The 14,257-nt window shown below is 39.3% G+C and overlaps 2 protein-coding genes across 2 annotated transcripts; both read left to right on the forward strand.

The window, feature by feature from the left end:
* The first annotated feature begins 242 nt into the window (after nt 1–242).
* On the forward strand, nt 243–5,855 carry fabp4b (fatty acid binding protein 4b). Its single transcript, XM_044034551.1, has 5 exons — nt 243–380; nt 482–657; nt 734–759; nt 5,383–5,458; nt 5,530–5,855. Exons 1-5 carry the CDS (start codon nt 308–310, stop codon nt 5,578–5,580), a joined length of 402 nt encoding a protein of 133 aa, XP_043890486.1. The 5' UTR covers nt 243–307; the 3' UTR covers nt 5,581–5,855.
* Nucleotides 5,856–7,249: 1,394 nt separating this feature from the next.
* On the forward strand, nt 7,250–10,014 carry LOC122774936 (protein FAM8A1-like). Its single transcript, XM_044034550.1, has 5 exons — nt 7,250–7,701; nt 8,500–8,620; nt 8,759–8,882; nt 9,011–9,150; nt 9,250–10,014. Exons 1-5 carry the CDS (start codon nt 7,257–7,259, stop codon nt 9,392–9,394), a joined length of 975 nt encoding a protein of 324 aa, XP_043890485.1. The 5' UTR covers nt 7,250–7,256; the 3' UTR covers nt 9,395–10,014.
* Nucleotides 10,015–14,257: the final 4,243 nt, after the last annotated feature.

Genomic DNA, 14,257 nt, shown 5'->3' on the forward strand with positions numbered 1-14,257 from the left:
GGTTCTGCTCACTTCCATCGACAACGTAATGTGTATTTGATTCATAATCAAGTATCCAATAATATCACTGCAGCTTTGTTTCTCCTCAGCACACTCGGCTTAAACCACCTTCTCACTCCAATAAAGTGTGATTTGAAGCCACGCCTCCTAATCAGCTCGTTTCCCTAGCAACTGCAGCGCCTGCTCTTGATTGGTGGCCGCGGATCAAGCGCGTGCTCGAACCAGTCTTTAAATATGAGCTTTTCTCTTGTGTCAGTGTCATCGTGCTTCGTTTCTTCTTGTGTGACGGACTTCAAACATCACCATCATGGTCGAGCAGTTTGTTGGAACCTGGACTTTGTCTGCCAGTGAGAACTTTGATGACTACATGAAGGCCATTGGTAAGTGTCTGTCTGATCTTCTGGGTTTATCATACAGTCAGTTTTTAAAAGACATTTTTGATTTGGAATTGCTTCCTAAATTAACTGTTGTTGTAATAAAGGTGTGAGCTTCACCACCCGGCAAATGGGTAACATGGCAAAGCCAAACCTAGTGATCAGCGTGGATAGTGCTGGCGTTGTTTCTATGAAGTCTGAAAGTACTTTCAAGACCACAGAGATCAAGTTCAAGATCAATGAGGAATTTGACGAGACCACCGCCGACGGCCGACAAACTAAGGTAGGTCATGCTTCCTCACAATCGCTGCAGCTTAAGTTCTTTTTCATATTCATGTTTTCTGACCATATTATTGCAGACTACCATCACTTTTGAGAATGGCAAGTGTCAAAAGAATTGAGATCCATAGGAAGGAGATCGGAGTCAGCTCAGTGTCCAAACAAGGGTTTAATCTTGTACAAGAGGAGCATTCACAAAGCAACACACACAGGCCAGTTACAAAGTGAAGACTCCCTGTCTTGTAGGAATCGCAAGGTATTTATCTGTCTCAATGGGTCAGCTATCACTCTGCCATAAGGTGCAGACCCCCGCCTCTGTGGGTTTGTTATCACCTTGCCCTCAGTTGCAGACCCATTGTCTCTATTCACAAGTTACTTCAAACAGTTCCTAAAACAATACATATGGTCACTGGCCAAAAGTCGCATCCAACAGTTACATTAACAATACAAAGAGTGAGTGGTCTCAGGTCACATCAACGGTTGCATTGAGCATTTGTCTTCATGTATTACATGAGGTGCATAATTCCCATAACATATCCCTCCTGTTTATGCTTAAGCATAATTATAACAAATGTTTTAGAGTGTGAGAGCGAAAACCCTATCGAGCAGTTCAAAACATTCCAATTATCAATTTTCCTTCTAGATAGGGAAACTCTCTCACGGTCCCGCTGCCCCGGTAACCACACGCAGGTACTCCATTTGATCAAGGCATAAAAGCATACATTCAAAAACATTTTGATTATATTGTTACCCCAAAATGAATTCAATGGTGACCAATTTAGAACACTACAACTTCTAGATTTCCTGTAGTACCATCATAATCAATAGAGTAAACAGCAATTATCCTTTAAACCATGGTGTTATCTTCATCTAACATGTATCCATATAGATCATCATTTGTCAAATCAGTCGAACATTTCTGGTGCTGCATTCTTGTCGTCCTCTCGGTGGTCATCAGTAGTTGGGACTCTTTCATGCAGCATAGTTGTTTTTTGTTTTGTTTTTTTTCAAAGCGGTGTCCTGAGTCTCTGTAACAGTCCTTCTACATATAGGGTGATTAATCCATTCATTGCCTTAGATGCTGCCATCAGGTGCTGTATTAGGAATAAATGTACAACACATATCTCCAAACATTCTACATTATACAGTATTCCTCCCTTTTCAGCAACATCATGTCAAAGTCATCCTATTCTGCCATGCCATTAAACTAGTCTTATCTAACTCTTGATGTATGCTTCCAATTGCTTCCTTAGTGAAGTCAAAAATCTCTGTTGATTATAATACACATTTTTATCAATCCACATTTTTATTAACAGTTCCCCATCAAGCCAGGAGTGATCAAACCAACCTGCTGGTGCATTTCTCTTTATAACACTCCTTGAGTATTTTACACATATTTCACACATCTCTTGTTTCCCTCAGGACACAGGGAGGATTCTCGCTCTTGATACCAAACGAGGCAGTCTTTTTCAACCCCCCAAAACTTTATTTTCCAAGGTTTGGATCTCACAAGGCCCCCTGTGACGGCCACAGCTCTAGGCTGCCCTGGAAACTAAATCTAACTTAAACTCACTTAACTGTGACAATAGCACATGTATTATCACTGCACCTCTCCTAGTGTCCCATCTAGATTGTTCCTATTGATCTATTCCTCATTTTATCATACCTGGCCTTATGTCACTATATTTAAAATAAGGAATGCAATTGTGGTCATACATGAAACAGTTATAAACACAGTTTTAATTCTGGCATGGTGAATGCTTCTACTTATCTGACTGGCATTTGTGCTCTTTTGAAGTGTGTGATCCATTGTCTGTCTTTCAGCTATGTGTACTGCTCTAAGTGTCGACAGTAGTAGTTGATAGGAGCCTTCCCAGCGTGAAGCTGACCACTTCACCAACACCCAATCTCCTGGATTGATTGGCCCTCCTGTGGGTGCTGGATCTGGTTTTTGATGTAGTCTGCCTTGAGCATTGTGCTTAGAATACATTAATCATGAGGCACAAACATATTTTAGTGGTTTTAACATCCATGTAGTCTAGTCTATCGTGGATACCATCCCTCCTGTTGAGACATGGGTAATCCCATGACTCAATATTGTAACAAATTTAAACAAATTCTTTTTGTCTTAGATCAGTGTCTCAGATCTCACCTTCATACCATTACAGTGTTGAAGTGGCAATTTACTACCGCCTTCATCTTCTTCAATTATTATTCTGCATGCTTCAGTATCGTTTAGAAAACAAGTTTTACGATTTTTTTTTTAACCAACAGGGTGACTATGGCTTTTGGTCCATACTCAAAAATACTTCAGTGTTTTCTAGTTAACATACTTCTTCTTCCTCATCTTCTGTGTCCTGGTATGTATGTGTGTGTGTGAGTGCATGACCTGGTTTATTGACTAGTCATGCCGATGAATCGTCAACTCGTCTGGGTCCCCCATTTCTTCTTTGCTCTGGAATCCCTGAAGAGAACACAGCATCCTACGTCTCTCCTCGTAACTTCTGATATCTCCTGAGCTAATTGTCAAATACACTTGAGAGATGTTTATGGAAATATATATTTTATATTATTTCAGCCCTATAATGACTTAGTTTATGACCGCTTTAGTTATCTTCTTACCCCAATTACTTTATTTAATTAATGTTATTTTTTTAGTACTGTTGTTTTTATTTCATTTTAGTATTATTATTATTTTTAAACATTTTAATCAAACCGCCAATCTATTCTTTGGTTCTTGGTCATTTCTAGTTCTTCCTTTGACTTTACCTCTATCTTTTCTACCAGTTTTTTACATTCTTCTACCTGTAATTTTCCTCTAAATCCATATTTATTTTCCCATCTTTTTATATACTTTACATTATCTAGTGCCTATTGGCCCATTCGTTTTGCATCACCTTCATATTGAACCTCGTCAGGTTCACAACAACATTTATAACAACTATTACCATTTCCCATTTTGATATAAAAATTACCTTCAATTTTATTCATACTTTTATTTTAAGGTTCCTTTTTATTATTATTATTATTATTACTATTATTATTATTATTTTATTTTATATATTTTCCCAACTTTTAATCTGGATTATCAGTGTTTGCCTGTTTTTTCTTTTTCTTTCCAAATATTGTACATATAATTTCTGTCCAGACTCTAAATTACTATTTGTTTATTTATCTATTCTTGTTTTTAACAATGCATCCACTATCAGGAACAAATCCCAAATAAAATTTGGTATTTTGATTGTCACTGAAAAGGACCAACACTCTGCAGCCTGAGCCTATGCTACCAGGCACATAAAACAACACAAAGCCATGGCGCACACATTAAAACATCACAAAACACAAAACAACACAAGACAACATTTAACACACAACATATATATGTCGACTTTAAAAGAGTTCGTATCCTAAGTTTTCTAATTTTATGCTAAATTTTCACAAAGTAGAAGAATACCATGACTTACAGCTTCTTTCGTTACTGGCACCGCATATTCAACTTACTGTTGTTACTTATTAGCGGAAATTTGATCTATTTATTTTACCGGTTTGTCTAAGAGAGTTCTGCTCCCCCAAGTCCCTGACTTGCTTTGGATCCCAGACCCCGACGCCTGTTGTTTTCTCAGCCCTGAGGGATTAGTTTAAACCTTGTCCTTCCAAAGACAGTAATCATTTTTAGGTCCCTGCCCTAAATCTAAGAGAGTCCTGCTCCCCCAAGTCCCTGACTTGCTTTTAAATATAAGAGAGTTCTGCTCCCCCAAGTCCCTGACTTGCTTTTTATCTATTTTAAATGAGCTAGGATCGATCCGTTTCTGTACCGTTTTTTTCACTTCAGTAGAAGAATACCATGACTTACAGCTTCTTTCGTTACTGGCACCGCATATTCAAACTTACTGTTGCTACTTTTTATCTGCCGAATTGCTATGCTCAATTTTCACTTCAGTAGAAGAATACCATGACTTACAGCTTCTTTCGTTACTGGCACCGCATATTCAACTAACTGTTGTTACTTTTGAGCCGAATTTGTTTTTAAATTTAGAAATGGTTATTTCTTACCCTTTTGAAGATTTGAGTCCCTGACTCAATGTTTGTCTGGCTGATCCGTCTCCCCTCCTTGGTTGGCCCCGTCACTGTCCCACTCTTCACGGAACCTGGCCTCCCTGACCAAACGGAGCTTTAAGAGCCCTGAGGTGGAGGACTTTTAGGAGGATTTATTTTTCTTACCCCCGCCTTGCAAGGTCTTCAGGTCCGCTGATGTGAAGAGAGTTACAGGTATTGGGGCCCCACGTTGGGCGCCAAGTTGTCAAAAGAATTGAGATCCATAGGAAGGAGATCGGAGTCAGCTCAGTGTCCAAACAAGGGTTTAATCTTGTACAAGAGGAGCATTCACAAAGCAACACACACAGGCCAGTTACAAAGTGAAGACTCCCTGTCTTGTAGGAATCGCAAGGTATTTATCTGTCTCAATGGGTCAGCTATCACTCTGCCATAAGGTGCAGACCCCCGCCTCTGTGGGTTTGTTATCACCTTGCCCTCAGTTGCAGACCCATTGTCTCTATTCACAAGTTACTTCAAACAGTTCCTAAAACAATACATATGGTCACTGGCCAAAAGTCGCATCCAACAGTTACATTAACAATACAAAGAGTGAGTGTTCTCAGGTCACATCAACGGTTGCATTGAGCATTTGTCTTCATGTATTACATGAGGTGCATAATTCCCATAACAGCAAGCTTGTGCAGAAACAGACTTGGGATGGAAAGATGACGACACTGGAGAGGGAGGTTCAGGATGGAAAACTAACAGCTGTAAGTCATTGCTAATTATAAACAGATTTTGAATTTCTCTTCATTGTAAGACTTGAATATTGTCTCGACAGAAATGCATCATGGAGGACGTTGTTGCATTACGGACCTACGTGAGGGCTTAAGTTGAGCCTGCAGCCGTCTACAAAGAAACCAACACAGGCCAATGAAGTGTGAACTGTGGTTCTTCAGTCTGTACTTGTGCATGAAATAAGATCTTTGTTGGACGCACACTCGCTTGTGTGGGTTCAACATTCACTGCTGTTTGGCATGTCAATGGAGACTTTAGTCTTTGGCATATGTCACAGCATATTTTGACCTGTGTGAAAAGGAGCTACTGATGACTGCTTTGTAAAGGTTGTTTAGGGAAAAAAAATAAATGACACATGAAATGGCAAAATGGAAGTGTGATTTATTTAAAAGTGGAATATTTGATTAGTGCTAATCATATAGCAAAAACGATCACCTGCTGTCACAAATCTGTGCGCTTGAATACCATGACCAGATGCCACTTAAAAAACTTTCGGTCAGCTAATGTAGTTCTTCCCCAACTTGTAGGCCAACTGTTTCAAAGTCATGCTTGTAATCAAGTGGGCATAGGGAGGTTGTATAAAGGCCTTTTGTTCAAACAAGGAAAAGCTGTATGTTCACATATCTGAGCTAGAGGTGGTAAGGCCAAATCCCTGCTTGGGGTTAGCACTGTGACCTCATTTGTACCAGGCCCATTGTCTTGGATTCACAGATGTGGTGTTCACACAAGTGCACATAATTTGATTTAATTAGGGTCCTTTAGGGTGAAATATGCCTAGACCCAAATCCTCCAGGATTTAATGAATGATTACAATCGCACATGAGTCTGTGGGCAACAATGAATAACGGAAAGCTCTTTCTCTTCAGTGCCACATGTGCAATTCATGTAGTTTGGGGCATTTTGCTCTACCTCAGAACAGAAACTTGACTAGCTTTTGCAATGGTCATCTTGATAATAAGATTGTTACCCTTGGGCTGCTACTATACACAAATGCTTTCTGAAATTGACACTTTATTAAAGGTAAAATGAATTAGTTATTTAATAATACTGAAATAAAAGCTGGAAAATCACAAGTGTACATCAAAGTAAAGGCTGTCAATTGACTTAAGGTGCATGCTGGCTCCCTATCACTGTCCTGTCCTGATTACATGAACTGAGCAGAGATATTGTTAATGTGACCACCGTTTCAGATGTTTCCCTGCTTCACCACACCTGATTCAAATGTTCAGCTAATCAACAAGCATGCCTGATAACGATGCATTAATTTGAATCAGGTGTGTTGGAGCAGGGAAACCTCTTAAACATGCAGGGCAGATTGAGAAACACTGCTATACCATGTTAAATGGCTACTCTGCAAAGGACTCATTATTTTCAAATCTAGATTGCATTAATGGTTTTTAAAGTTTTGCTAAATTACTTTGTAATCAAAACATAATGTGGACCTCAAGTCACTTCACTCCATACTGTCTATATCACAGAAAATATGCCCCTTGTGGCTGATTCTAGCAATAGCAGGGGACAACTGGACAGTACCAATAGGCTGAGGAGGCGGGGGTCATAATTCGTCTTGAAATTGAGAAAATATAAGTTTTTGTGAGAATCTGTTCATCTTTTGTAAGTACTATTTGATTATATATGAATATCATTACGCCTCTCAAAGAGCTTGCTTATCAACCATTGTGTACGTGTATTTTTGTTTTACGTGGCCTGCGATCAGATGTGCTGAGCCCGAATGACGTTGTACGTAACGCTGCGTCGTCGTCGTCAAACATGGCTGACCAAAAAAATACAAACATGGAAGTCGACAAAGAAATGAACATTGTAAAGCCACATAAAGATGACGCTACCCAGCGAACAAGGAGCAAGAACGACGTCGAGGGAAAGAAGGACGCGGGCGAAAGCCACGCCACGTCCGAGTACTGTGAGAAGCTTCAAGCGTGGATGTGGCAGTACTACACTGGATATGTGAGCTGGCATAGCTGGCTGGCAGCGTCAGCCATGTCCTACCCACAGTTTTTACACGCTACTAGTGGCACGTCGCCTGCGTCTGTGGATTTTATCTCCCAGCAGTGGTTCAACAGTCTTCCGTTGTCACCTTACCCACCAGCCGTCGCCTCTCCAGGCAGCCGGATAGGTGGAGATGCAGTGCCCGGTCAGCCGCCACAGCAGCAGCAGCAGCAGCAGCCACAGGAGAATGGAAATGCTCAGAGACCAGGTAAAAGTTAATGGCTTTATGAATATGAATATTGCGCACGCTTCACGTTTACACTCACATGTGCAATTGTGGGTGATATTGTGTGAACACCCCCGTCTACATACAGCATTCAGCCGTAACTTTAAAACCATCTGTTTCAATGCTGACACATTTTTCACTGCATAAATAACTGTTTCAGGCGATTTGTGTCTTCATTTTCAGTTCGACATAGTAGACTGAAATGTAAAGAACTGAATTGCATTGCTAACTTCTTTTCCTGCATTAGACAATATGTGTGTCGTCACATCCTAAATTTCATCCAACTAAACTAAAACAAATGAGACATTTGTGTAAACAGTGCAGTACTACACTAGATCTATGCATTTCATTTAATGTTTACATTTTGGCATGCTTTGACACTTAATCTCTGTCTCTTAACATTACTACATACTAGTATCAGTGTCCCTAAAGGCTCCTAGTATATACAGGAAGAAAACACGAAGGACAAGACCTCAGTAGCAGAAGTACACCATTACCCAGCCTTACTATTGCAACAACACATATCAACAGTAAATCTAATCTGTCTCATGACGGTCTAATCCCAGCTCATGTTACCTATTAGTGAACAATCCAACACATTTGAGATTAACTAGAACACTAACTAGACTATAGGAAACCTATCCTCTGAGAGTGGGGGTACATTTGGATTCAGCAGTAATGCTATGGTGTCCACTTGTCAACACATACAAATGTTTTGACATTTGTGCACTGACCTTCTTTTACTAAAGCACATTTTTTTGTTTGTTTTTTCCTCACCAGGTCGAGAGTATATTATCCCTTCACTTCTACAAAGACTCATGGCTGAGATGGTGGATTTCTTTATTTTGTTTTTTATCAAAGCGACCATAATTATTAGTATTATGCACCTCAGTGGAATCAAGTGAGTTAATTGAATTTATGTTTGGTGATAAAATTGTGCCTGTGTATTATTAATAATTCAATCAGAACTGATTTTTAATTGAAGACAGTGTTTGACATACAAACGGACAAGATAGACTTACAGTATTTTCTTTTCCAGGGACGTTTCAAAGTTCGCAATGCATTTTATCGTGGAAGAAATAGATGAGGATACATCGATGGAGGAGCTACAGAAAATGATGCTTGTTGCACTTGTGTACCGCATATTAGTGTGTTTTTATGAGGTGAGTGCTGATACATTTTCAGCATGATTCTAAAACATGTACTGTGACCTCGAGCTTGACTACCAGTTCCATCTCTGTTGAAAAGCTTCCATGTGTCGAAGTGACGGCTTGTTTGCCCTTCTCTTTAGGTTGTGTGTATCTGGGGAGCAGGAGGAGCCACTCCAGGGAAGTTTCTCATTGGACTCAGAGTTGTTACGTGTGACTCATCAGTTCTGGTTCAGCCTAACAGGGTGCTTGTAGTGCCGGCAACTAATGTCTCTCTGTCTGCGTGAGTAGTTGTTTTGAAAATCATATCCTTTATCAGTTTTATAACAGATTTAAACCAGTCACTTTGCATTGTAACCACTGTGTCTGTGTCCCTCTCCAGATCAACCGTTCGGGCCTTGAACAAGAACTTTTCAATTGCCTTTTTTTTCCCAGCCTTCATCACACTCCTGTTCTTTCAGCACAACCGGACTGTATATGATATGGTAGCTGGTACAATTGTTGTCAAGCGCTCCAGGGCCAGATGACACTAAATAGTTCTAAGTGGAGTCCAACAATGAAGCTGAGCAGACACTGTGTGGTGTGTTTTGAAAAATGCCAGCAGAACATTTCAGACACTGTTTCCAGGTACCACCTGAACATGCAGCAGAATTGATGCAGATCAGTATGAACTTTTTTACTTGCCCACAACTAGGGTTTGGTTTGTCACATATAGTATTTATGCATGTATGTCTACATGCCACTTTCAGAATCACTCCCAGTGCCAAATCTATGCCTCTGTGGAAGACAGAAAAAGTAATGGTAAATGTTACCTTTTCATTATTTGCACAAAATTTGCTTATTTTATTATCGTACAAATTCTGGGTGAATGTGTTGGCTCACCATTTATTTAATTTGCTGTTCCTGCAGTACATCTTTGTATTTAAATTGAGCTACATGCTCAGACTTTTCAGTTTTAAGTTGTTGACCTCAGTCACCAAGCTCCTCAGCTGCTAACACTAGTTTAAGATCACATTAAAATGTATTAAAGGGAAATGTAAACCTGAGCACATTTGCTCTTCCTTTACTTTGACAGCATGTGCGTCACTCTTTTTTGTGATTAACTTTTTTTGTGTTAAACAATATTAAATGAAATCACCACTAATTACTTGTGCTTAACATGTCTGTCTTTTACATTTTTGCAGTTTGATAACATATATTGTAATTTATATCAATTTAAGAAGCCACGATGTGTTTGTTTTACTTACATTGTATGAATTCAATGTCTTAGCCTAATGGCATTCAGGCACCTTTGGTGCATTAGATTGATTCTTTGTACATTAAAACTGAAAAAACTGAAATTTCATGAAGAAAAATCAAAGACTGTTCCGAGCTCTGTGGATTTCTCTTTTGAAGTAATTGCTGCGCAGAATTTTATAAGATAGTCAGAGTCTTGTCTGTATAGACCATCTATATGAAACATCACCGCAGTTATGCATCATTTTCACTTTGGAGCAGGTTTTCTGTGAATCTTATTGCAAAGCTTGCTGGGAAAAAATGGTCCCATTCTTCTTGGTTAAGGGAGTTTGGCTCCACCTAGTGTTTACCAAGGACAGCCCATGACCAATAGGAAATGAATAGGGCTTGTAACTGTGTTGTGTGTGTTCACAAGTGGTGTGTAATAAGGATGAGTTAAATGCAGAGATCAAATTCATAAAAACTCATTCTACTAATCGATCACGTTGAAATTCTCACGTGTCCATATAAGACTGAGAGTGAATGGTTGTTTGTCTCTTGTTGTATGTGTCAGCTTGGATTGACTCCAGCCCCTGCCAAGACCCTCATCTGGAGGATAAAGTGGTAGAAAATTACAATTATCATCACATTAGTATTATTATTATCATCACAGGATAAACAGTCAGACATATTTCCGTGACAAAAATCAATTATTTACCAAACAGTCCTGGCTGTTGTTTGTCTAGTTTTTCTGCTTTTTCACATGTACTTGTATCGTCTCTGTGGCGACTCCAGCTGTTGGCAAGTATTGAAGTGGTGATTGTGTGAGGCCCACCAAGTGGCAGCTTCAGCTGACAGCCACAGATGGCACTCCCAGATTACAGAATGACCCCCCCCCTCCCACAAACACCCCCCATTATGGGCAATCTTTACTGAAAATGTAAACGGACACTAACCACCACCTCCATTTGCTGTCCTGTATACTGATGAGCAAACATAACCCACTTATTCTGTTTGTAGAGCAGCTCAATGGGACACTTATTACTATACAGCAGACCTATATTAATGTTTCAGCAAGCATCCCATGCTCTATAGTGTATAATAGCAACTGGTTGTTAAAACAACACTGATAATATGCCAAATGCAAAGCTTATGTTTCTGTGTCACAACAGAGCCATGTACAGTTCAGAGCGATGAGGTAACCGGTGGACCAAAATATTCTCAGAGTGACCAAATGTGTGTCATCACAGTCTGTGTGTACATTAGTCAGATGTGATCTACACACAAGCAGCGGCAGGTATTTTAAAGTGGAGGAAAGGTGGTGTGGAGTGAAATGCTGCTCAGTGTCGCTGTTTGGCCCAGTGAGTGTGCGCATGTTGGTATTCCACTCAGCTGGAGATGGCAATTACAGGCAGTTTGGGTTCTGAGAGGACAGAGCTGCTTGATGAGGAGAAGACCTGATGACTGGAGAGGGAAACAAACCCCTGCTATTACACTGGATATTCACTGAGGCACTTTTACATTTGCACACATTCATTTGAGGACTTTTAGGACTCACAATGACATTACTCACATTATTAGCTCATCCCAATGCAGAAATTGATGTGTTTTTCATAAAGCTGCTTGGCCTGGCTTTCCTTTCTCATCTCCTCACCCCTATTCTTTTCATACAGTCCCCAGGCCTGATGGATTTCAAATGATGTGGATTTTCTGCCCTATGAAAGTCCACTAAAATATGAATTAACTCAGTTGAAGGAAAGTGAATAAATAAGAGTTAGGGTGTTATTAATAGAATTGTATGTTGCTTGTGCTCAGGTTCATTCCCCTGTAATAAAAATAGAAATGAATATGAGGCAAGGGTGAGCGATGTGGAAGCATAAATACAGTGTGCGTAGATCTGTGCAGGAGTGGGTGTAGGGGGTTTGAGGGGGACACAGTGTTTATATCATTTTCTACGACATAACATTAGGTGTCAGTATTTGTGTTTTTGAATACAGTTATGCTGAAGGCAACACGATGATTGAGTTGTCAAGACAACCATGGATGTAGCTTTGGTTACTGCAGAGAAATCCAGCCTCTCCTTCTGTGTTGGATAATGTTGTTTTAGGGAAACACTACAGTATGTTTCATGTACTGTCATTATCATGCAGAATTAGGGCTTAAGGCAAATTGTATACTGACAGTAGGTGTGTGTGTGTGAGAGTGGGTGGTTGTTTGTCTCTATGTGGCCCTGTGATATTTGATTTAACTGAGTTAAATCAAATATTGAGACAGAAATACAAAAAACACAAGTTTTATAATTGAAATTGATATATGAATATATTATTTCCAAATAACAGCTTTAAAATTTCTGTGAAAAACAAATTTGATGTTATTCATGTGAGATCGCTTAGAGACTATGTATGAAATACTATATCAGTGAATGTTTTATTACACACTTTACTCATCACTGTTATTGTTATCATTATTATTATTATTATTATTATATTTACTATATTATTTTACTATTTTTGCAGTTTAACTTTCATCTTTTATTTTAATGTTGTGCCATTGTAAACAACAGGGTTTTTAAATGTGCTTTAGAAAGTTGATTTGACTTTGAATACTGTACTGTGACACAAAAAGCTTCAGCTCCTCAGGCTCTATTTTGACATATTTTATGTACAGTATGTATTCATCACTTTAAATAATGCATTCTGGCAGAGATTACACATAAAAGTATGTGTTGTAAATAAAGCATGAAAAATAAAGATATACAGTGTATATGCAATAAAATGATATAGTTACAAAACAGCCAACAGATTCATTTATGTACATATTTATAATAATGAGACTAATATTTCTTTCCTATTACTATAACCCACCGCTGAATTAGGATGTCGCAGAAACCAGTACACTGCCCTCTATGGTGGAAATATGGTAATGAACCTGTTTTACAGGGAGAGGGAGGAGAGCTCAACTTCTCTGAGGTCAATGAGGTCATTTCAGTCACGGTTTAGTATTTAAATCAGGCACAAACGGCAGACAAAGAGACATGTGTACACATCGACAGCTTGTGACCTTTGCTCTGTGATCACTAATGTAGTGTTTAATGCAACAGAAACAGATCATATTACCAGGAAGTTCATGTGTTCATTTGTCTTTCCTGTCTTCGTCTTACAACCCACCCAGCAAATCTGTGGTGAGCATCTTTGGAAACTATGATTAAAAGCCAACAGCTACTTTGCTTCCTGGCTGCACATACTGTAGCTCTTTTTTCTTTTTTAACACAGTTTGGTTTCTTTTTGATTAATTTTGCTTGTACGGTTGAACAAATTCTACCCAGCTCTTTCAGTAGCTGTATCCCTCCTCCACACATCCCTCCCACCCAATCTTTTAGTTGCCTATACTATGATCTGGAGATGTGCGTAAGCAGTGGCTTTCTATTTTCAGCTGAATGACAAAAAAAAAAAAAAAATGCCATGGCAGTTGGTCCCAGAATGAAATCTGTTTTGTTCTGGTGAATTTGGCTTTCACCAAATGCACAGCATGTACATAAAACAGAGCTAAAGAATTCAGTTTGATTGTGTGCTCCAGCAATGCTCTGTTTTCTGTCTATCCTACCTGAGGAATGTGTTATCCTTAGCAGCATGAATACAAGAATGTGTTTGGATGATTGTGTAAAAGATCTCTATAATAAAGACATTTTGATTGAACAGGTCGACTGAGTGATGGTTCCACCTCCTTAAGTATGACTGGCATTGCAATTAAAATGTTTTGTAGGTAAACATTTGGGAGCCAACCAAAGATGACATTTAATCCAGGACTTTGTTCAAGGTCATTTGGACCATTTACCTGCACTCAACAACAAGTCCTCTATTGTAATTAAGCCTAGAATTCAGAGACACTCTCTTAATGGTTTTTACATTAAGGTGTGCCATATTAGCTGATAAAAAAAAGAGCACATTCACACTTGTCTCTGAGGTGCATGCACCTGGAGCACTGAGGTCAGTATCACCTGCCTGTTGGATTCGCTGTCCTTTTGCTCTTTTCATTAACCGCTGAATACACTGGCTTTCAATAGGCTCTTTCAGCGTGTCATGCTACACCACCATTGAGTAGCCACGTTGCCACCCATCTTTCTTAATGGGGACTGGAGACTGTGGAGCTGCCTTGTTGCCATGGCAGCAAGTGCT

The sequence above is a fragment of the Solea senegalensis genome, linkage group LG9 (assembly GCF_019176455.1).
Source record: "Solea senegalensis isolate Sse05_10M linkage group LG9, IFAPA_SoseM_1, whole genome shotgun sequence".
NCBI lineage: Eukaryota > Metazoa > Chordata > Actinopteri > Pleuronectiformes > Soleidae > Solea > Solea senegalensis.

What these genes read in the sequence shown, in the direction of transcription:
- fabp4b (XM_044034551.1), top strand. Translation starts at nt 308, where the DNA reads ATGGTCGAGCAGTTTGTTGGAACCTGGACTTTGTCTGCCAGTGAGAAC. An exon ending in TGACTACATGAAGGCCATTG is followed by an intron (nt 381 to 481) that starts GTAAGTGTCTGT and finishes GTTGTAATAAAG; the next exon opens with GTGTGAGCTTCACCACCCGG. An exon ending in ATCACTTTTGAGAATGGCAA is followed by an intron (nt 760 to 5,382) that starts GTGTCAAAAGAA and finishes CCATAACAGCAA; the next exon opens with GCTTGTGCAGAAACAGACTT.
- LOC122774936 (XM_044034550.1), top strand. Translation starts at nt 7,257, where the DNA reads ATGGCTGACCAAAAAAATACAAACATGGAAGTCGACAAAGAAATGAAC. An exon ending in TATTAGTGTGTTTTTATGAG is followed by an intron (nt 8,883 to 9,010) that starts GTGAGTGCTGAT and finishes CCTTCTCTTTAG; the next exon opens with GTTGTGTGTATCTGGGGAGC. An exon ending in ACTAATGTCTCTCTGTCTGC is followed by an intron (nt 9,151 to 9,249) that starts GTGAGTAGTTGT and finishes GTCCCTCTCCAG; the next exon opens with ATCAACCGTTCGGGCCTTGA.